Genomic DNA, 25279 nt, shown 5'->3' on the forward strand with positions numbered 1-25279 from the left:
TTTTTTATTTACTTTTTTGTAATAATAATTTTTAATTTTTTTCAAAAAAGCCTTTAATTGAGCTTAAGTGGTTTTGAATCCGGAATATTCCTTATTATGTGTCGATGAGTTGACACTAGGGGTTCCCTCTTGGGAGCCCAAACATCTCTGATATTTGCATGCCACTCCCCCGGACATACGGGTATAAAAGGAGTGCCGCTTGCAAACACACACTCAGGTTTTGCACTGAGTAGTCGAGCCAAAGTTCAGTGTTGTGGCAAGAGGAACACAACGTCTCGTTCCCTCCATCAGGGAACATAGGTTACACCAGTAACCATGACATTCCCTATCTGTCACTCACTCGACCTTGTGTCGATGAGATGACACTAGGGGTCCCAATGGAAAACGCCACAAGAGCTGAACAGAGTTGTGCAGACTGGTGGTGTGAGACGGGCAGAACGTGTGCCTCGTATCCAACGCAGCAAGCCATCGCGTAACTACCCCAACACACTGGCAGGCATGAAGCGGCCTCCTACACCTTGGGGAGCGGCTAACTGCTCAGAAGTTTAAGGACTGGCTGGCCCAGCCGTTGCCTTCTCTCTATTGTTCTCCCCAAAAAAGGAACAAAATCGTTCAGCTGGGGGACATATGTGGTCCATGCTGGGGGGTCCCCAAGGAGGGGAGGAGGAGTTACTACAAACACTGTGACCAAGGACAGAGGGCCCTCTGCCCAAGGAAGATGCGGTTTACCTCTCCGAAGGCTCGTCGGCTGCTGGGCTAAGGAGGAAGTACGTCCAGGGTTCACACTTTTTTGCGAACGCATCTGGGGAAAAAAAGAGCGCACGTCTTCGCCTCAAGGGAGGGGAAAGGCGCAATGCGCAAGCAGTACTCCCGGCCAGCTGACCCAAACTTACTTGTTTGTCTCACCTGATAACACACGGGACGAAACAGGCTCATCCCTGAGGTTATAAAACCTTGCAAAGGTGTTAGGTGTTGCCCAGCCCGCAGCTCTACAGATGTCTGCTAGCAAGGTGCCACGCCCAAGAAGCTCGCAGGTGGCACATGCTGGGCATGGTATACCATAGTGATGGCATCAATGACTCAGTGAGCGATCCTCTGTTTGGAGACTGCGCTTCCTTTCTGCTGTCTTCCAAAGCAGACAAAGTGCTGCTTGGAGCTTCTAAAGCTCTGCGTGGTATCCAAGTAGTTGCGGAGAGCACGCACCAGACACAGCAACGCCAAGGCTGGGTCTACCTCCTCCTGGGCAGCGCTTGCAGGTTCACCGCCTGATCCCAGAAAGGGGTCGTGGGAACCTTGGGCACATAGCCCGGTCGGGATCTCAGGATGACGTGAGAGAAAGCCAGACCGAACTCCAGACAAATTTCGCCGACAGAGAACACCTGCAGGTCCCCTACCCTCTTGATGGGGGTGAGCGCCATCAGGAGGGCGGTCTTTAAAGAGAGCGCCTTTAACTCAGCTGACTCAAGGGGCTTGAAAGGAAGGCTCCGAAGGACCATGGAGAGGTCCCATGAGGGAACGATGTGCGGCCTGTTGGTGAGGCGTGCTGTCGTTGAGACTAACTCCATACCATGAAAAGAGACGCTTTGAACTGTGGCGAGTTGCTCTTTTCCCAGTTGACCTGAAGCTCCAAGCGGCTGAGGTGCCTGAGCACCAGATCCCTGTGCGCACACAACATGTCCCGCGAGTGAGCTAGGATTAGCCAGTCATCGAGATTGTTGAGGATGCGGACGCCCACTTCCCTTAGCAGGCAAGGGCTGCCTCTGCGACTTTCGTGAAGGTGTGAGGACTTTGTACTGGTATGCCCGACCCTCAAAGGCAAACCGGAGAAAGGGTCTGTGTCGAGGAATAATCGAGACATGGAAGTATGCGTCCTTCAGGTCTACCGCCGTGAACCAATCCTGATGCCGGGTTTGTGCCATGGCTGGGCGTGTGAAATTGGGGGGCCCGGAAATAGGGCCCAGGCAACGAGGAAACTGCTCTTTTTTTTTTTAAATGTGGGTACCACATGTTGGCAAAACAAAAGTCAAATGAAAACAAGGATTCTCTACCCAACCCTCGGGCGGAGGTGGGAGTGGCCTGCTTACCAGCTCCCTTAGCGCTTTGGAGCACTCTTGGGGTTCTTGGTGGCCGGCCGTGAGGCGGGTGGCGTCAGAGCCCTGTGGGGCAGGGCAGAGCTGGTGTTACCACCGCAGGGGGATGCCCTGGGTGACGAGCAGACGGAGTGCGGGTTCTGTATCTCCGTCGGGGCAGGATGTGTTGTATAGCCTCTGTCTGCTTCCTTACCTTTGAAAACTGCCGGGAAAAGTCTCCGACGTTGTCGCCAAACAGCCCAAAGTAGGAGATGGGGGCGTCAAGGAAACAAACCTTGTCGGCCTCTCGCAACTCGACAAGGTTGTGCCAAAGGTGGCGTTCCTGGCAAATGTTCCATCGTATATATGTCCCCATATCGCCCCCAGTGCTAACCGGCAATGAGGACATGAACCATCCATGAATGCTGACTCCGCTTGGGTAGCACCCAAACACGTAAGACAGCGATCGTGGCCGTCAGAAATGGAGAGATATCGACCACAACCAGGAAATACACACAAACGAAAAGTTGTCTTGAAAAAGACACATCCGCTCGGCTCCGAAGAAGAAGTCTGAGTGTGTGTTTGCAAGCGGCACTCCTTTTATACCCGTATGTCCGGGGGAGTGGCATGCAAATTCCACACGCCAATTCTTTTTGGCCTTTTCTCAAAGATCAGAGATGTGTGGGCTCCCAAGAGTGAAACCCTAGTGTCAACAGATGAATGATAGGCAACTAAAAGCGATTCAATCACTTTTTCAATGTATTGATTACTAATCCTGCTGCTTCATGTGCATCTAGTAATATGATTTTTGTATAGTGAATCATTAGTGTTGGTCAGTAATACAGTTAACATGCTAAAAATTGAATGAAATGGCAAAACAGCGTACAATATCTTAAAATGTCTAAATATTAGGGCTGTCGATTTAATGCGTTAATTCAGTATGGTTAATTATATAAAAAACAACGTGTTCAAAAATGAACACAATTAATCATGTCTCCGGATCATAATAAGATTCCTGAGCAATTCAAGCATGTAGTACCACCTGTTTACTCCAGGGGGCAGTAAGCAAAACTCCGGCTGTATATGCAACGAGCAGCTTATACAGAGAACAAACCACAATTACCCACATCAGACATCACAACACGAGGACGCGTTCTTGCATTCAAAACACAGCTTGATGGACTGCAAATCCAAACTTAGTGATCTCAAGACATATTTTTCTAAGTATTAACTACGTTTAATTTGATACAGTGACCTGAAATCAGTTTGTTTATGATGCGATGCAACCAAAGTGAGACTCTCCAGAAGCATCGGTCTGACGCATGTGTACACGGACACAATAATATAAATATAGATATATTATTAATTATTTAAATATAACTATTTAATCATTATATATTGAATTATTTTTATTTGAGGGGCTTTCTCAGCCAATAGTTATATATGCAATTAATTACATTTATTAATCGGCATACCATGTAATTAATTTGATTAAAAAAAATGTAATAGATTGACACCTGTAATAAATATTCAATTAGTACCATGCACCCCCCCAGGGCGACTACTGAGAATCACATGAGCAACTGTCAGCTCACAGCGCTCTTGTCTGAGTCAAACGCTCTCAAACCATCGATACAGAATTATTCAACTTATTCAATGTAGAAAGTACTTAATCTTTTCTGCTTTATTTGCTTAACCATAAAATCGTTTTTGTTTTCAGTGAATCTGTCACAGCTCCATCATCCCATCACCTTCCCGTTATGTTTGAACTAGACTTCTGTTACGCTTTCACAAGGAAGACAGAGAGTAATTGTGTTACAGCCCAAATGCAAACGACAATGATGAAGAAGGAAATATAAATGCTAGCATGGAATGAACAAGTGAATACTACATGGGACTAAGACTAGCGTTTATATTTCCTCCTCCATCATCGTTGCTGGGATTTACATTTACATGTATGCATTTGGCAGATGCTTTTATCCAAAGTGACTTACAGTGCACTTATAACAGGGTCAATCCCCCCCGGAGCAACCTGTCTTACTCAAGGACACAATGGTGGTGGCCATGGGGTTCGAACCAGCAACCTTCTGATTAACAGCCCTGTGCTTTAGCCACTACGCCACCACCACTCATTTGGGTTTTGGGATTTGGGTGCGTAACAGAAGTCTATCTAAGCATGAAGGGAAGATGAGAGGATGATGGAGCTGTGACAGAATCATATGTTTCAAAGTTATAATCACATGTTAATGGTTTAGTAGGCTAGCTAACATTGCAGCTGTCCTATTCGTGAAAGAACTGCAGTTTTATTAAAAGCATCAGTGCTTAAAACCACACGTCAATCTGCTTTAAATGTTTTGTCATTTCCTGTGAAGAAACACGAGTATATCGAGCCCTTTTAAACTGTGGGTGGATGTATGTTTAATTTCCCACACTGACATGCAAAACATTTTCCGATTAATGTCCATTTAAAATAGGTAAAGCTGCAGCTATTAGTAAATATTCCTGTATATACATATATATATATATATATATATATATATATATATATATATATATATATATATATATTATAATCTGCATATTCTGTTGAGATACTCTCGCCATTAATTACACTCCATCTGTAAATAGTTAACTTATTAAAGTACTTGACAACAGCACACACTAATGCAGTGAATTGCGAAATATAACAATGCTTTCACCAGTCTTTTATTGCTCTACGTTTGCTTCTCTTTCATGCTCCAATAATACAAAAGTATAAATGTGCATTTAAATGTCGTGAACATATTAGACTAATTCTCTTCCATTGTTCTACATTGCATCAACTGCATGAACATCTGTGGTCACTTTTAGATCTTTCATTTCCCTTTCAGATTGTGCAATCCGTGTTTTCCCATAAAGAGAAGGACATTACTCTAAAAAAAAACTTTGAATTAGTTCATTGTGATTACAGTCAGCATTAATATCACACATATACCTAAATAGGATGTTTATGGCTTTGCATTATCCAAATGTACTCTCCGGCAGCGTCAGTTTCAGCAAGAGAGAAGTGTGAGAGGTGTAGTAACCATCATTGACAACAAGAGGAACTTCCCATGACCGAGTTAAACTTCCTTCACACTGGCAGTTCAGCTGGCCTCTACTCTTCATTAGTTATTCAACCCGTGTCTGAAGTGTGAATGCAGGAAACTACCAGGATGAGTTTACCAACCAGGGAACAATGTGAGTCCTGGAGCCCAGCACAGGTGGCTAGTTACTTAAGTCAGGTGAGTGTTTCAATAAGAATAACCTTCAAATGGCAACAACATTTGCACTTTCTAAACGTACTCTTTTTGAGATGTATGTTGTTCAATTGTTATGTTGTTCATTTGATAAAGACAGTGGCCCTTGAGGTATTGAGACACTTTTTGGCACTTAAATCACACTTACAAATGTGTGACTGTAATTGCATTAGATAACAAAATATCAAAGGAAGTGACATTTTTCTCAGTGACTGAATCAACTAGTGTCTTGGTGATTTGTAGTGGATGTATGAAGTGAATACCCTTAAAGTTCACACAGGTGTCCAAGTAGAGTAACCACAGATGGAGTTCAACACATTCATTATCAACATTTTCCTCTAACGTTTGACAAACACAGTGTCACAATACATTGTCTTTAAATGTTTCGCTTGAAAAGGTCTTTCTTAAAAATAATGGCACTTGGTTTGATATTTTATTACACATTCAGACTTTATGTTCATGTTCAGGGGTGGCTAAAGTATCTAAATACTTTTTGGGGCCACTGTATGTACAAAAACTAGTGTTTGTGAATGTTAGTGAGTAAATTATGTTGTATATTATCTATTAGGCATATGCTGGTATCAAAAGTTTATACCTTGATAAAGTATTATTGCGTTATTGTTTTACATTATAAAAATATATTTAATTGCTTTTTTTATGCACCAAATTGGCCTTTTAAATAAAGTTTTAAAAAAATCACACGGAAAGTAGCTAAAGGACCTTGAACATGTAGGAAACTAACTGAACATTTAAATTAGAGGTAGAGCGATATATTGCTTTTACGATTAATCAGTGCCGATAGTTGCTTTTTGGAACTATCGGTTATCAAAAAATCTATTGCAATAGCTGCTGATATGCTTATTTAAACACCAATTGAAATTAAATATATTTAATTGCTTTTTTTATGTATCGGTTTAACCGATTAATACTGTTCACAGATCAACATGAGGGACTGTGCAGAAACAGTGCAGAGAAAAAAAATTGACGGCCAACATTTTTTGGTAGGTTCTGCTTTTTTGTCAATGTTAGTTTTGGTCAATATTATGGTCATTCATTACAATTTTCACCTTTGGTAAATAATGAGCTGTTCTAATCTTATTGTGCTAGCTTTTTACATTCATAGCAATGTTAATTATGTCAATTGTGAATATCCTTTGGGCTGTTAATAGCATGGTTCTCTCTCAGCCAAACGCACACTAAAGGCACATTTAGGGACAATCAGTAACGGAAGGCAACAGAAAAATGCAGCCATTGGTTTTTTGCACTCTTTCACACGGAGAAGTGAATAAATAACCTTGACTTCCTTATGTGTTTAGTGCCAATGGCAACATGATGCAAACTACCCAACTAATCAGAATCTTACATGGTTGCAGGTATCAGTTGTGAGTTATTAATCTGCATACGAAACGTGGTGCAAAACCAGAGGATGTTAGTATGTTAGTGACTAATACCTGTGGTCAACTTGTGGTCAGTCCACAAGCTTTGAGGAGTCGGACATTAAAATAGGTCTGATCATTTTGGGGATTTTTAACTCTAATGTTAGAACCATATATGAGCAATAATAAGAGTGATGCCCGCCTTATTAAACCCCACTGATTTGACATGTTTTTTTATTTTACAGATCACTGACAAATAAGGTTGTCCGAGGTGACAAAAGTACAAAACACATATCTCAAATTAATAGAAAAGTCATCTTTGAGTTCATGTTGTTTTCACAATTGTTTTAAAAAAAACATTATTTAATGACTTAAAATATGTCATGTGGTGTAACCATCAAGTAAAAGGTATTCAAATTGCACCTTAAATCCATGAGTGTACACAACTTAATTATTTCATGTTTAAAAACAAATAATAATAATATACAGTATATATTTTTCCAGAGCTGTATATCACAGATATACAGCTTGGCGTGGGCAGCTGTGGCTCAGGTGGTAGAGCGGGTCGGCCGCTAATCGCAGGGTTGGCGGTTTGATTCCCGGCCCACATGACTCCACATGCCGAAGTGTTCTTGGGCAAGACACTGAACCCCAAGTTGCTCCCAATGGCAGGCTAGCACCTTGCATAGCAGCTCTGCCGTCATTGGTGTATGAATGTGTGTGAATGGGTCACAGTGTAATGCGATTTGAATACCGTTAAGGTTAAAAAGGTGCTATATAAGTGCAGACCATGAACCAAAGGTGAGGTGAGATGAAATAATAATATACAGAGATTTCCAGAGCTGTATATACAGTATATACACTGATGAGCCAAAACATTATGACCACTCACAGATATACTCACGTGAATAACGTTGATCATCTCATAACAAGGCCACATGTCAAGGACTGGGTGACTGAGTGACTTTGACAATCGCCAAATTGTTAAACTGGGTCAGAGCATCTCTGAAACCGTCAAATGGGCACGTGAGTGTCAGAACTGGACCTTAGAGCAATGGAAGAAGGTCGCCTGGTCCGATGAGTCCCGTTTTCTTTTACATCACTTGGTACGTGTGCGGCGTTTACCTGGAGAAATGATGGCAGCAGGATTTACTGTCAGACAGAGATGGGACCAAGTCACACATGTGCAAGTCTCAAGTAAGTCTCAAGTCTTAACCTTCAAGTCTCAAGTAAGTCCCAAGTATTTTTTTCTTGGGCATGTCAAGTCAAGTCCAAGTCAAGTCCAAGTCAAGTCACCTTATTATTGTAATTTTACCTGCAGAATCTGATCATAATAAAGTGAAAAGACAAGATATAAGTAACTGTCAGTAAATTACAATACTCATGTTCAGTAAAATACATCATGGAATCAAACAAAATTGTAACTTCATAAAATTATTTAATTTTCACTTCTGCTAACAGTGTTTGAAATGTTTTAAATTTTCAACATTGAGTCCATAAAACAAATAACAGCTTAACATCCAACAGACACACACACACACACACACACACACACACACACACACACACACACACACACACACACACACACACACCCTCTGAACACCTCCCTCTCTCTCTCTCAAACACAGTTACATGCATTAAACTTTGTTACATTTCTCCTCTCTCTCTCACACTCTCTCTCTCTCACACACTCACTCTCACACACACTCTCTCTCTCTCACACACTCTCTCTCTCTCTCACACACTCTCTCTCTCTCTCTCACACTCTCTCTCTCACACTCTCTCTCTCTCTCACACACACTCTCTCTCCCACACTCCCACACCCACACATGTTTGTTTTCCTATCCTTATGAGGACTTTCCATAGACATAATGATTTTTATACCGTGCAAACTATAGATTCTATCCCCTAAACCTAACACAACCCCTAACCCTAACCCTCACAGAAAACCTTCTGCATTTTTACATTTTCAATAAAACATTGTTTAGTATGATTTTTAAGTGATTTGAAATATGGGGACACTAGTCTATGTCCTCATAAAGCACATTTATAGCATAATAACCTTGTGATTACCAGTTTATAACTTACAAAATTGTCCTGGTATATCACAAAAACGCGCACACTCTCACACACACTCTCTCTCCCACACTCCCACACCCACACTCACTCACTCACTCTCGCGCTCTCACCCACACACACACACACACACACACACACACACACACACTCCCACACCCACACTCACTCACTCACTCTCGCGCTCTCACACTCCCACCCACACACACACACACACACACACACACTCCCACACCCACACTCACTCTCTCTCACACACACACACTCTCTCTCTCACACACACACACACTCTCTCTCTCTCACACACACACACTCTCTCTCTCTCACTCACTCACACACACACTCACACAGAGTATATCCATAAGCCTATTTTTGCAACGTCTGTGAGTGGGAAACGTTGAGGTACCAGCGCGCGTGAACGTCATGGCAACGTACAAAACAAAGTACCTCGCGCGGGAAACACTTAACGTAAATGCGCGTAACTAACGTAAATCAAGCAGGCTAGTATGCAGCATAAGCCACGAAGTGTTGGCGAAATGAAAAATTAATGGACAGATTTTTTTTTTCCAGAAAACTTCTTGCACAAAATAAATTCAAGCACTTTCAAGGACCTGTATCTATGCATGTTTATTTTCAAGAACTTTCCAGGGCCTTGAATTTTATTTTTCAGATTCACAAACTTTCAAGGATTTCAAGGACCCGTGGGAACCCTGCTATTATTACATTAGCTAACTACCAACTAACCAGATAAAATTACCAAATTGACAAGCACTTACTGGGCAGAATGGCTCTTCAAATGGCGGATCTAAATTGGAGGTTGTCGTCTGGCTGTCCGCGATCTTAACGTTGCATGTCTTGCAAAGCGCTGTTGGTCTTTTACCATCTTGATAATCATTTTTGAAGCCGAAGCGATGACCCTCGGTAACGCTTACCCTCCGGCTGACATGTTGATGGGTTATCTGATCTAAGTGGGCGTGGTGTGCGTAAGGTACGAGAGGGCATGGCTGATGATAGCCTATAGTGTCGTGATCCAGTCATGACAAAACTATTCTCAGCCTGCGCTCCAGCTGGATCAACTTTATTTTTTAAATAATTTATATATTTTATATTCAAACTGAAAACATGATGTGATTAACACTCAAGTCATTCAAGTCTTCGTGTCTCAAGTCAAGTCAAGTCCCGAGTCTTTAACTTCCAAGTCCGAGTCAAGTCTCAAGTATTTCATTTTTTGTCAAGTCAAAAGTCATAAAAATAGCAACTCGAGTCCAAGTCACCAAGTCACAAGTCCCTATGTCTGCTGTCAGAAGACAAGTCGGTGGAGAGCGTGTGATGCTCTAGGCAATGTTCAGCTACCTAAACATTGTTTGAGACCAGGTACACCCCTTCATGGCAATGGTGTTCCCTGATGGCAGTGGCTTCTTTCAGCATGATAATGCACTGTAAAGCGAGTTAAGGGAAAGGAGGAGATGAGAACCGGCTTGGCAATATAAATAACGGAAAACACACAAACATAAACACAGAGCAGCTGCACGTCATTCTCTCTCTCTCTCTCGAACCTTCACCACTGGCCGCCTTTATCCCTCAGGCGCCCCCATCAGGCGAATCAGGGACCAGGCGTGCGTTGTTCCAGCACGGCCCCGCCGTCACGTGGTTCCCGGTCACTCCTCCACCCTCTCAGGCAGACGGCAGCCGCTCCTTCCTGTGCGGACCGGAGTCAGACCAACCCCCAGCAGACAGAACGCTCCTCCGCGTTCTTGGCGACCCGTGGGGACTCTCCTCCGCCCCTGGCAGTGGCCCTACCGCTCCAGGCCATCGGGGAGTCCAGTCCCTCTTCCCCTCGCGGACAGCGATCCTCTTGACCCCTCTGCGTTTCTGGGGGATGGCAGGGCACTCCTCCGCCCCTGGCAGCGGCTCCATCGTTCCAGGCAGTCGGGGATCCAGTCCCTTGACTGCGGACGCTCCCCTCATCTGGGCGATCGGGCTACCTACTCCGTCCCCTGATGGATGGAGGGCACTCCTCCGCTCCCCTGGGTAGAATGGCAGTGTTGAGGACTCCGCGACAGGCATCCCTCCTCCTTCCCGGGTTTCGGCACCAATGTAAAGCAGCTTAAGGGAAAGGAGCAGGTGAGAACCGGCTTGGCAATATAATTAACAGGTTAATGATAAACTGAACGGAAAACACACAAACATAAACACAGAGCAGCTGCATGTCATTCTCTCTCTCTCTCGAACCTTCGTCACCGGCTGCATTTATCCCTTGTGCGCCCCCATCAGGCTGATTGGGGACCAGGCGTGTGTTGTTCCAGCCCGGCCCCGCCCTCCTCCGCTCTACATGCACCCTGCCACTCTGCACACATGATCAAGAGATCAAGGTGTTGCCCTGGCCTCCAAATTCCCCAGAATTTGACTTTGCGATTGACTGGTAGATCGCGATCAACCCCTGAATTACATCGTGTCCCGATTAATTAATCGCGATTAATCGCATATACAAATATTTGCTGAGAAAGCCCCTCATATAACAATAACTCAATATATAATGATTATACATATTTATATCAATATATAATTATACATAGTTATCTTTAAATATTTAAAAATTAATATATATATATACACTATATTCAGATAATTAAAATGTATTACATTCCTGTGGCAGAAGAGTTAATCATTGATAAAACGATACAAAAAGTGGCTTTATAATACAATGTATTGTTTATTATCATATTATTGATCATAAGTCAATCATTGATCAACAGTTCACAAGTGAATTTATCAATCAGAGATTTATTATGAGGGCTTGTTTAAGGACCTGTCAATCTACACCTGCGTCAGACATGCTTGTGTAGCGTCTCGGGTGCGTCGCATCATAAACACAAAATGTTTAGTTCATTGTGTCAAGTTAAATATAGTTTAATACTCAGAACACATCTTGAGATCTCTTAGTTCAGATTTGCGCTCCTTCAAGTGTTTTGAACGCAAGAATGTAACTCATGTTTGTGTTGTTCTGCTGAAGTGTTTCTTCACTGTATAAACTGTGTGTTGCTCAGACAGCTGAAGTTTCACTTACTGCCCCCTGGAGTAAACAGGTGGTACTATAAGCTTGCATTTCTCAGGAATGTTCCTTATTACGGTCCGGGGGTATTGCGATTAATTCCGTAAATTTTTTTAACGTGTTATTTTTTGTAAAATTAATCGCACTGAATTAACGCGTTAAATCGATGGCCCTAGTTTTTAACTTTTATTAATTTGATGCTACATTTGCGAGACAAGATATTGCGTTTGCGCTGTCCTCATAAACGTAACAAATAATTCTGAGTTTCCAAATGAATCTGGAGTTTAGTCAAATCCAAAGTAAAACTGATTTCTGCTGCTCATTCAGTTTACTTCATTATAATGAAAGCAACGCATCACGAGCGAAACACACTTAGATTAGAGTTTACTTAATCCATTTGTGTTGGCGCAACATCAATATTTGTTTGCATTTTGCTGAAATTGTTACAGAAAATGACATTATGTAAAAATGCTTTTATTTAAAATACAATATTTTTACTGCCATTTTTTTAAGAATAAAAAGGTTATTCTGCACTACTCATGAAAACTTTTATTTTTCAAGAATTTCAGCTTTAATTAAAGTTTTATTTATTTATAAAAAAAATGTTTTACTGTATCCAGACGGTAACACCATATGACATTACAAATATCAAAATGACTTCAAACTAAGAATTTGGAAACATATTAATCATAGAAGAGGTGTATTTAAGTCATTGTTTTGTGCGAATTGCATTTGTAATGTATGTTTGAATAATTCAGTACAAAAAAAAAAGAGCGTGACATCATTGACACTTACATTATTTAAAGATGACAAACATTTAAAGAAACATCGTCAGTACACAATACACACACATATAGATTCTTATCTAATCGTATGTGTTAGAGTCCACATATACAGTTTTGATTGTACATCTAAAATAGGTTCAAAATGGATAAACTTCATTTAAGCACGTCGAATTTGATCAGGTTAAACCCTATTTAAATTCCCAAGACTGTGGCTCCGTAAACTCCTTTCAACCCTTTAAAAACAGTCAAATAGGATTATTGAAAAGCCTTAAATAACTCATAAGGCATGTAGTTTGATTTTTAACTATCCATCATGATTTGAAACACAAACCAAAGTTGATTTCAGTCCAGCCCTGATTATAAGTCTGAACGTCTAGAGTTAGGATGCTTAGAAGACTGTTTAACACTGATAATATCTTTAGTAGACCGTCTACATGAGTCGGTTCAGTCCTGTCACCTTCAGTATATCAGATCAAATGTACTACATCAATCTTTTGCTCAAACTAAGTTTGATATAGTAGCAGCGTGCCAGATGTTCTGGACATGTTTTCCAGTATTACGCACCTCTGCATCACTCTCAGTGTCCTCTTGAGAGCATTCTAAGGGCATATATTGAAATCTTTGCATATTCATGTGGCGTTTATGCTTTTACCATCTGCTCCTATGCCATGATGTGTAGCGAAAGACTCGGTAGATCACAGGAACGTTGTGACTTGTGAACACTGCACATAAAATGATCCGTTTATACATTGTTCCACATTTGACACTATAAAAACAGTGTCGAGGAGTAACTTGCTACACATAGTGATGATAATAGCACATTTTCACAAAACTAACAGTAATATTGGATTAATATTAGGGCTTGGTTTCGCCACCCACCACACAATACATATTGAAACCAAATGTGCCTTTTCATAAAAATGTCAAAATATCTTGGGTCGGGGGATCTCAGTGAGTATTGACACTGACTATCACAGCTGGAGTCACGAGTTTGAATCCAGGGGGTGCTGAGTGACTCCAGCCAGGTCTCCTTAGCAACCAAATTGGCCCGGTTGCTAGGGAGGGTAGAGTCACATGGGGTAACCTCCTCGTGGTCGTGATCAATGGGTTGTGTGGTGAGTTGTGTGTGGATCGTGGAGAGTAGCATGAGCCTCCACATTCTGTGAGTCTCCGCGGTGTCATGCACAACAAGTCACGTGATCAGATGCGCGGATTGACGATCTCAGAAGCGGAGGCAACTGAGACTCGTCCTCCGCCACCCGGATTGAACACGGCATTCGTCAGTTTGTCGGATGCTAGGTGGGTGATGGTTAATTTGGTTTGAGTGGCATAATATGGGTTGCGGAGCCATGAAGGCTGAGCCGCATGGTCTGAAAGATGTGCCGCAGTTGTGGCACATGAATGGTGGCGGATGACACTTTTGCGCTGTTTGCCGTGTAGTGGGAGTTTGTCGTATGGCCCTAAAGACTCCATGATTGCAGCACTTGAACAGCGTATTTGCACTGTTTGCAGTGCAGTAGGAGGTTTGTTTGCACAGCCCAAAAGACGCGGTGTTGCAGCGCTTGGACAGAGCGTGCGCTGTTTGCAGTTAAGTGGAAGTTTGTCGCATGGCCCGAAAGACGGCACGGCACCTGTACAGTACATTTGTACAGTACAGGCCTTCCTGCATGTGCTATTAGACCTCTGCAAATGATCCAGAATGAAGCAGCACGTCTGGTCTTTAATGAACCTAAGAGAGCACATGTTACGCCACTCTGTGTCTCTCTCCACTGGCTGCCGGTTGATGCATGTATTAAATTCAAGGCCCTGATGCTGGCATACAGAACAGTCACTGGATCTGCTCCAGCATACCTAAAAACATTTATGCAGAGCTACGTTCCCACCAGAAGCCTGCGGTCGGCTAAGGAACGTCGCCTTGTCGTACCAAATCAAAGAGGCACCAAAACACTTTCCCGGACTTTCAGTTTCATCATACCACGGTGGTGGAATGACCTTCCCAACTCAATCTGGGAAGCTAACTCACTCTCTATCTTCAAAAAACGGCTAAAAACCCATCTTTTCCAAAAGCACTTAACCGGTCAATAAAAAATAAAAAATATATATACATATATATTTACAATTCTTGTTGCACTTAAATCTGTTTTGTATACTATTCTGATGATAGTGAAACTTTGTAGTATGACACTTTTCGTACCACTGTCTCCTTAAGATGATTCGCTTGTGTTTTCCTCTTTTGTAAGTCGCTTTGGATAAAAGCGTCTGCTAAATGAATAAATGTAAATGTAAATTTGTGCTGCTTAGGGATGTGTTGAGCCAATAGAAAACATGGTTACGTGCTAAACATAGTGCCTGCGGACGCCTGAAAGTAATTGTTACTAGATTAAACACCGGAAGACTCAACGCCTTGTAGAGGTAAGCGGCTGTTTATATACGCTTACTCTAGCGATGTGATTGGTCGGATTAAATGACCTTGCTCCTTCCAAACCTAGTATTATAAAACTCCATTTTATGCACAAAAGAACATAAGTTCATATATGTCATTTATTTTAATTAATTGCATACAGTTAATTTTTTTAAGTCTTTGTTTATATCGCTGGTGCTTGAGGGAATGGACTAAGGACGGAGACGGTGGAATAACTGGAGAAGAACCCCAGAATTAAATTGCACTTGGTCCAGCCCATTAGCGCTTTGTTCGTGCAGTTTCGCCAAACCCACTTGTGCCTGGACTTAGCACATGCTTGCACGAAAATACCAAAACTTTATGTTCATGCTCGCTGACTTTGCACTTATGACTTAAAGCATTATGCTGCGCTTAAAATAAAATAGGGCCCTTTGGTTTATTTGTATTTTTTTGGGTTTCCAGACAATTACAAATCATTAAATTTTTTTCTTTTAAGGCCCGAAAAAAAATCTAAATGACTTCGTCCTCAGTTTTGTGTGAACTGCATTTTTAATGTACTTTTAATAACTTAACAGATCCAGACAAAACACTGAGTGTCACGTCATTGACCCTTATACGGTTTCAGTTTCACTCTTGCGTTTCATAGACCGCTTTGGGCGCACTGAGAAACCTTTTTCATTGTTGAAATGTTGGACATGATATATATACACACAAGTATTGATATGAGGATCTAAGCATTGCTATTATATCACAAAGCAGATTCCCCAAACACTGAACTGCTCTCAGATCAGTATAAAAGACTCAATCTGTCAACACGAGGAGTACATTTTGACAACGTCCTCCAGTGAAGGACTAACTGTGTGTGATTCCTAAAGAGAGAGCACTAGGTCAAACTTGGTGATCTTGAGGTCTTGATATATTCCTCAGATATATTTGACGACTTTCAGACAGCTTTGGACCAGGTTGCAAATGCAGTTGATGTGAGACTCAGGGTTTTCACTGAGCCAAGCAGAAACTTTGCGCTATGCTTACGGGAAAACCTGGTCTGTTTAATATGCGGCGGCGGATCCCGTCTCTCTCTCTCTCTCTCTGACTCCTCGAGAAACTCAACATAAATAATTCAATCTAACAAGCCGCATCCAAGTAGGTGCCCATGCAAAATATTCTATATTTTATTCTGGGTCAAAAGGCTAAGCTTAAATTGTAGGCATGGAAGGGTGATTTTCTTGTCTTTTTGTCTGTGGAGAGTTAAGAAAGCTCAACTGCTTGAGTTTGTCTCTATCAAACCCTTTTCCTTTCTCACACTTTTATAAATTCACTGTATGTTTTTGGATATCAGTTGAAATGTGAAGTAGATCTTTTTCCACTCAGCTTATATTTGAGACTATAAAAAAACATGAAGGATGTAATAAATCAATCTATAGCTGAATATTTAAGTTAGCCTGTTGGGCCAGCTAATGCTAACGCTAGTGAGCTTAGCCTCAATGCATTTTCAGTATGTCGACAGTTTAACAAAGCTAATCAAAAATGAAGCTAGCTAAGCTACAAAGTACTCTATAGAAAAATGTGTGAAGCTAAACTAAATGCAATTCTTTAGAAAAAAGTGCTTTTATCAAATTAAAAGCTTCACATTTCTGCCTTTAACCCTTATGTTGTGTTTCAGTCATTTTGACCCAGATGACTTAAATATAAATATATATATAAATAATCCAACTTGAATAAAATTCCTTGACTTTGCTCACATATGGTATCAGAAAACAAAACAAAAAATTGGGAAAGTATTCTTTACACATTATTGGTAGTTAATGTGGCTCGGGATAGGGAATTTCGGGGCCCCCTGCTGGAGCAGCTGCCCCCGTAACCCGACTTCGGATAAGCGGTTGAAGATGGATGGTTGGACATATTATTGGTTTTATTTCAGCTTGTTACACTTGTTGCGTTGCCGTACTAAAGGCACTCGTTACTAAAGATTTTCTGAACTATGTAAAAACTCCATAGTAACCATCTGTGACAACTACCAACCACCTAGTAACACCATAGCAACCACCAAAAATACCTTAGCAACCGCCCTACACCCTAGCAACCGGCTAGAGACGCCCTAGCAACCACCCTGAATACCTTAGCAACCACCTGCCAACACCATAGCAACAACCCAGAACACGATAGCAACCCACTAGAAACATCCTAGCAACTGCCCTGAACACCCTAGCAACCGGTTAGAAACGCCCTAGCAACCACCCAGAATACCTTAGTAACCACCTACCAACACCATAGCAACAACCCAGAACATGATAGCAACCCACTAGAAACATCCTAGCAACCACCCAGAATACCTTAGCAACTGCCTAGCAACACCATAGCAACCACCCAGAACACCATAGCAAAATGACCGGACATTGGAAATGAATACAGAAATATTATATGTTCAGGAGCATCGCAATCCTTTAGATAAGCACAAATGTGGATGTGTGTTGAGCAACCTTTTGTGCATCGTCTTTCCATGCACACTCTCTGAGGAATATTTCAATATCTACTCGTCGTATTATGTTGTGTTTGAGCTCGTTTGAATCGGAATAGTCTGTTCTAAGTTACAAAGTGTCACTGTCTAAGTTATATGACAAGTTTGGCCTCTGAGTGAAACAAATGTACTAATTTCATTCTACAAATTGAGACCTTTCCAACGATATATAACTCATACAACACATATCTCATCTTTTTAATGTCTGAATATACTTTTGTGATAACAACCATTATTTAAGAACTGTTAGAAACAGTTATATGCATTGTAATGTCCAAGTTATATGCTTTAAAATGACAACTATTTTGTCCAGATCAAACAGGTTAATAATTAATTTATGACATATATATTTTCTCCAGTGAGTGATTACTAAAAATATTTTTTGTGGTTATCAACATTACGCCACAAATGCTGTCGATTGAGCTTAACTTGTATTGAACCCTGAATATTCCTCTAAAAAACTAGTAACCAAAGTCCCTTTTGAGGCGAGTCAGTCTATTTAGCCGTAATCTTGGGAACGCTCCAGAGCAGCTATTTTCTATGGATACAAGTGGCACAAAAGTACAGCTCCTATCTACTTGAATGGGCATAGACAGGAATCTCCAAAGCAGATGGTCAAGTTTATAATCAAAGAACATTTTTCAAATCAGCAGTGAAATCTGATATCAATGGTATCATACATTTATAAATAATGCTTATTAAGTTCAGATCACGCTAAAAAAGAAAGACATTTTTTATTTTATTTTTTTTTTTTTTTTTTTATGCTAATCCAGCTAATGCGCATACACATTCTGGAGCTGACTGACAGGTGATATCTGTATCTAGACGGTGTTTGGCTCTTTAACCTGTAAGGTGGGACTACCTGTTCTACATCCGCTATATTGGGCATTCCAGTTTCTCCAATGCATTTTAATACTTAAAAAGTGCTTTGTTTGAGGGGACATGTGCTCTTACTTTGCCAAGCAATCTGACTCAAGATTTTCACCCGGCAGATGATAAAACAAAAACAAAAAAATCCCAATGACATTTACATTGGCAAAATAACCTAACCTGATTGAGCCATAGAGCCCAGAATATACTTCGGTGTGGGCTCTTTTGGCTAGACCCATTCAACACAACAACTGTACACAACGCTGGGGAAACCCACAGAGTGGCTTGTCCAGACTTTTTTGAGTGTGGTGGCACACTCACACCATGTGGGGCAATGACTCATTCAAGGGTGGCATGAAGTGTAACTCATTGTCCCTGATAAATAATAATAAAAATGTACATTTTCAGGAATTTCAATAGTCGAATGCTAGTTAAATATTCTATTAAATGTTATTAACCATTTAAGCTTGGATGGACCCACTGGAAACAATAACATTATATTACATATTAATAACTGCAGTCTTGACCAACACAAAATACACTTTAAAATAAGTGCAGGCATTATGACCAAAACTGAACAAGTGCTTTGAAATTTGCAGACATATCAGACGTGTTTCATTTTGATCATTTATTAATAATTTTGCTCTGCACATATTATTGTAATCAGTAAAAACATAAAATTCATCAAATATTCATGTGTCATATGTTGTTGGAAAGCTTTCAATTACAGTACAATACAACCAGTCTATTTTTTTACTCACAGACAAAAATATACCGAGTAACCTAAACCCTATTGAGCATCTGTGGGGCATCTTCGAATGGAAGGTGGACTCCAGTGGCAACCTGTGAAGCTTTGGTGAACTCCATTCCCAAGAGGGTTAAAGCAGTGCTGGAAAATAATGGTGGCCACGCAAAATATTGACACTTTGGGCCCAATTTGGACATTTTCACTTAGGGGTGTACTCACTTTAGTTGCCAGCGGTTTAGACATTAATGTGACCAATCTAGACACGCCCCTGTCAGGACAGTCAGCAATTCATATTACTTATAAGTGGGGAAATGAAGGTAAAGTAGGCCAAAGGGAGGTATTAATTAATTTATAATGTAAATAAGTAGGAAGTATGAATAAGAAAGAGACAACACGTTTGATTCCATCAGAGTTAGTAGGTTGCATAAGGCCTGTAAGTTGTCCGTTAAGTAATAAAGAGAATTAGCCGGTCACTTTGTTAAATTTATCACCACGTGAAATGGTTTTATCCGTTTCTATTTCAGATGCTTTAAAGGGATAGTTCATTATTCACTCACCCGGATGCCATCCCAGATGTGTATGACTGTCTTTCTTCAGCAGAACACAATTGAAGATTTTTAGAAGAAGATTGAGCTCTGTCAGGTCCTTATAATGCAAGTACACGGATGGCAGCACTTTGACGGCCCAAAAGTCTCATTTAGGCAGCATAAAAGTAATCCACACGACTCCAGTCGATAAATGAATGTCTTCTGAAGCAAATCGACAAGTTTGTATAAAAAATAAATCGATAATTAAAATTAAATCACTATTAACTTTTAAAAAGCACCTCCGGCCAGCAGTTGACGCATCACATAGCTGTCATGTGACATAAGCGCGTCGTTGAGTTCACGCGAGAATTCAGAAGCGCCGCTTGTTTACAACAGAGGAACGAACGTCACGCGAGATTTCGGCCATTACAAACTGCATCAGAGCCCTGGACGGAAGCGTCAATTTAAAGTTAATAACGTTTTCATTATCGACTTATTTCTTACATAAACCTATCGATTCATTGATCGACTGGATTGCTTTTATGCTGCCAAAATGTGACTTTTGGACCGTCAAAGTGCTGCCATCCGTGTACTTGCATTATAAGGACCTGACCATAGACTGTAAAAAAAGATGGACGACGCCCCTTCGCTCTTTTCCATTGGTGAGAACTGAAGCCGCCAGTGTCCCGATATAGCGCTGACATCTTGGGACTTGAGTCTGCGCAGTTGCGATTTTGGGACCAGACCTGCGCAGTAGTGAGCAGGAAGTAAAGCCGCGAAATCAAGGCCCCGCCCTCACTCTCGCCGAATCAATCGCAAGCACACGCCCCTGCACTTTTGACTTCTGAATTATGACGGTGTGAAATAATTAATTATAAAAATGTAGATATTCAATTTAAAGCTCCAATCTCCTCAGTCCTCCGAAGATCCCGAAAAAAAGTCTGTTGGTGCTTCGGTGACTACTTCGCTCAGAGAACCTGTCAATCACAGCTGTCAATCATGATGTCACAGCACCGTTTTTATAGCATCAAATAACTAAAAACAAACTTATTTTGAAAACAAACACTTGAAATGACATCAACGTGATAGAAACGACAGTAAATGACTGAAACTATCTTTGGAAAAAAGATATGTGAAGTGTAATTTAATTGTTTAGTTGGTCTCACGTCCCGTTGAATAACATGGGGAGGCGGGGCTTATGACCTATACTAGGACCAGTCACCGGGGGGCGATCGAGACGTTTTGGCTTCACTTTTGAGGGCTTGTGCGGCACGCTTGGACCTGACAGAGCTCTATCTTCTCCTAAAAATCTTCAATTGTGTTCTGCTGAAGAAAGACAGTCATACACATCTGGGATGACATCAGGGTGAGTGAATAATGAGATCATTTTCATTTTTGGGTGAACTATTTCTTTAACTCTATGTTTTCCAGTTATTGCTGGATTCTGACTCCACCTAGTGTTGGAAATAAGAAAGCAACCCTGTAAAAGTTGTAATGATTGATGGCTGACTACTTAGTGATGTACAATTAATTACATCCTCCATTTTTTTCCTCTGGTAGACCTTTACCTATCTATATACCTTTATAGGCTATAACTAAGTCAAAAGTTAGACAAATAGATTTATACTACCTAATTTATACAATATACTGTTGTTTTCTTAAACTTAACTTGACAATCTATGTGTGTTTGTGTCAGAACTGTCACTGAATATTACTCATTCTCTTTATAGAAATTCACCTTGATGTTTTTAATGACTGAAAAATGGCAGAATGTCAACACTACTTTGATGTTATTTTGTAACACTGTTGTTTGTTTCGACAGAACCTGTCTGACAGTGATGTCACCAAATTCAGCCTCGTCCAGCGACCGTAAGGATCTATTTCTTTTCACTCCTCCCAAGTCAAATCAGTAAACCATTACATTTCTTGCATGAGTTCCTCTTTACTGTTGGTTTAATGGTTGTCTGATGTAATGAGGAAGCTGCCCACATAACTTACACACAAACTCACTCAGAAGTGATGTGTTACAACAGTATAAGATTGAAAAGTCTTATACGCCTCCTGTATCTCCAAAATCTGAACCACATTTTCAGATAAAAATACCAATCTAAAACCAATAGATAAGTTTTTTTGAATTGTTGTATTTTAAGGATTAGTTCACCCAAAAATGACAATTCAGTCATTGTTTACTCAAAAGTCGTATAGAACCCATAAGGAGATATTAGGAAAATATGTTGTGCTCGGTGATGTCATACAATGGCAGTTTATGGTGACCACCTCTTCACACTTTAAAAGAACACAAAAGTATAATTCAGAGACAAAAATATACAGAGTAATAGCTAAGTATTTATTTAATAGTTGATTGATGTAGTAGTCCAGCGTCATGGAATGCTAAACCAATCGTATTAAGATTCAGAGGTGGAAGTCCTCCAAATATGGGCAGAGAGGATCGTTCACTGTAATTACATATGCACAGGACAAAGGCTCAATGATGACTCAGATGACACAGAGTGGAACTGAATGAGGTCTCGTTACTTAAAAGAACACAAAAGTATCATTCAGAGAGCGCCTTATGCAATTCAATTCGATTGGACCCCCTGCAGATTTTATAGACCCACCTGCTGGAGATGCCAATCAGAAGATGGAGACACAACCCATGTCTTTTGGGGGGGTGTTAAGATCCAGGAGTTTTGGATGAAGGTTCAGAGTTTTATGTTTGATGCATTGGGCTCTCATTGTTCTAACCAGCAGTGACGAGCGACGGTACGTTCTATCAATCTCTTGTTTTTCGATTTTCATCATTGTGCAGGTAACTCCACCTGCTGTGAACTGGTACCGCTCCAATAACGTAAAAAAATAAGGCTGGGCATAGAAATGCATAAATTCTTCAATTACAAACTCTTCATACATGTTTAGCAAGTTCTGTTCTCTGTTTTGTGTGCAGTTGTGTTCTGTTGTCACTATCACTGGTTTTAGACAAACCAAACAAGAACTTACTAAACAAGAGATTGATAGAACGTACCTTCACTCGTCACTGCTGGTTAGAACAAAATCTCTGATTAACATAGAAAATAAACCTTTTATCATGTGTCGTTTGCCGTCAGATGAGGACACGGTGTGACTGTGGTGACCTGTAGCCTCCTCTATGTTTCTGTTTGATTTACGAGTACTCTGTTCAAATAATAAGGCTGGGCATAGAAATGCATCAATTCTTCAACTACAAACTCTTCACACATGTTTAGTAAGTTCTGTTTTGTGTGCAGATGTGTTGTGTTGTCACTATCGCTGTGTTGGACCTGTTTTAGATAAACAAAACGATTTTTCGATTGAATGCCCCAAAGTCACGAGGGGTCTGCGTGAACTGTTACTCTCATGCCCTATCATGAACGCGCACAGATCAACGGCAGTGAACATTTTCACTAAATAACACATCGTATTTCAGTTTCTCATCAAATCTTATCATCTGCTTTCATAACATTCATGAGTCTCATGAATAATTAATTAGACTTCTGAATTATACTTTTGTGTTCTTTTGAAGCTTGAAGAGGTGTCACCATAAACTGCCATTGTATGACATCACTGAGCACAACATTTATTCACAAGTTCTCCCTTTGTGTTCAGAAAAAATAATGAGTAAACAATTAAACAATGACTGAATTGACATTTTTAGGTGAACTTAACTTTAATCCTATGTAATGTTACTTTATTGTTTAACATTTTCTAGCTTAACATACATTATTAATTAAATTAATTGTAATGAATTATATTTATTTATTTTAACACAATTAAATCTAACTTTTAAGTTAAAAAAATTACTTTTCTTATTACAAACTGAGCAATATGTGTCTGTAGTTTCCCACTGGTTTTAATTGTGAACAAGAATAAAGCTTATAGCAGAAGTTATAGTTTCAATAACCTTTTTAAAACCTTTTAAGAAAAGTCATGCAGCTAGTTCAGGTTTTCCAAGGAGTAAAATACACGTTCTCACCGAACATGGAACAATAGTGATTAAATGGATTCAGTTATTGAAGTAAAACCGCACGCAGTCTTCTATGCATCAGACTGTTTGAAGAAACTGCTTCAATTCCAAATCCTTATTAGACACACATGGTAACAAAAGAAACACTCAGACAGAGAACATAGTCATAATCATTTCAAAGTGGCGTTAACCTAAATATAGAGCTTATGTGATCTTCAACTGTAGTTTCAAAATCCTCATTACAAACCACTTCTGTGGAAAACTGCTCTCTTCAACACAGCTGTAAGCATGCGCTGTCTTTACGACTGATCCCCGAGTGCTCAACACTAGTTTACACTACTAACCTGCCAGAGTCAGGAGCTCAGGCAGAATGGAGCACCTCACCAAAATCACTGCACCTGCTACTGTTAAACTTCGGTAAGAAAGAACGTTTGAATTATTTATGAGCCTTGTATCATTGTTATTTATGTAGGAAGTTGTCTGCGCTCTGTTTCGGTCAGATTCATTCAAACAAACACAACAAATCTTGACACGTTACAATGATTAACTTCAGACAGTGAACAAAACGGATTATTCTGCATGAGTCATGACACATCTAAACATCTGTGCTTTGCAAATCTGTAACTTGTAATGACAAATGTGCGGTAGCAAACGTTCTACACTGTAAAAAGTGGTAAGCTGACATTGTTACTATTTATATCTAATCTAGCACTTACAGTGAGTTTTGTTAGTGTAACCTAACGTGTTTAGATCGATTCAGATATATCACATGATCATTTTGACTTGAATAAAACCAGTTAGTTTGGATGTTACCACGTATGTATAAATATACTATTATTCATTGTTAGTTCATGATGTCAGTTCCATTTAATCCCACTTGTTACAATTTGTGACCAAAATTCCGTTTGGAACTTTCAGGTTCTAAAACACGTTGTTGATGTGTTTTACACAGAGTTGTGACTATAAATGAAAGTGCAGACTGTCTTGATTTCATGTGAACACTTTTAGTCACATGACTATATTAACGTTTATTAAAAGTATTCGTATGTGCAGAAACGTGTTTGTTTCAATGTTAGTCCATTGTGTCAACTATAACATGTACATCCTTATTGTACAGTGTTACCAGATAGTTTTCACCTCCCAAAATATGACATAAATGCATAGCAGAAAGTCTGTCTTTAGTTGTCTATTTATTTGGGTGGGGTGAGGTTTTGTGGTGGATTAAGATAGCAGGGAGGACTATAATTATGTTCATTATGCGTCTAGGTCATCTCTGTTTCTCATACACAAACACAGACATCAGCTTCATCAGATCTGTCTATTCACAAAACTAAAAATAAAGTCCAATGTATTGCACGTCGATCGATCTGTCTGAGTTTCTTTAATGCTCTACAAACGAATATTGAAAACCCTTTAATCTAAAGGCCTAAAAACACCAAACCGTGTCCAGCATACATGTGAACTCCATCAATACTGTTTAAATGCATTATTACAAGTTGCTTGAGAGAATAATCAGAATCTACATAAACAACAACGGAAAATACAAGAGAGTTATTTACTTCATCATTTTAATATAATTGTAAAATGTAGGGCGTCC

At 40.3% G+C, this 25279-nt stretch overlaps 1 protein-coding gene across 5 annotated transcripts in view; it reads left to right on the forward strand.

Moving 5' to 3' along the window:
- The first annotated feature begins 5032 nt into the window (after window positions 1-5032).
- Window positions 5033-25279, forward strand: part of LOC127660800 (B-cell linker protein-like) — a 43030-nt gene continuing 22783 nt past the window's right edge. For 2 of the 5 annotated variants that reach the window (XM_052151219.1, XM_052151221.1), the window contains exons 1-3: window positions 5033-5332; window positions 6286-6348; window positions 21526-21572. In XM_052151219.1, coding sequence (XP_052007179.1) covers window positions 5246-5332; window positions 6286-6348; window positions 21526-21572 — 197 coding nt within the window. In that variant the 5' untranslated portion in view covers window positions 5033-5245. Of the gene's footprint in view, window positions 5333-6285; window positions 6349-21525; window positions 21573-23974; window positions 24100-25279 lie in introns of those variants that run through there. The other 3 variants (XM_052151223.1, XM_052151224.1, XM_052151222.1) reach the window with 2 other exon arrangements.

Source organism: Xyrauchen texanus, chromosome 20 (assembly GCF_025860055.1).
Source record: "Xyrauchen texanus isolate HMW12.3.18 chromosome 20, RBS_HiC_50CHRs, whole genome shotgun sequence".
NCBI lineage: Eukaryota > Metazoa > Chordata > Actinopteri > Cypriniformes > Catostomidae > Xyrauchen > Xyrauchen texanus.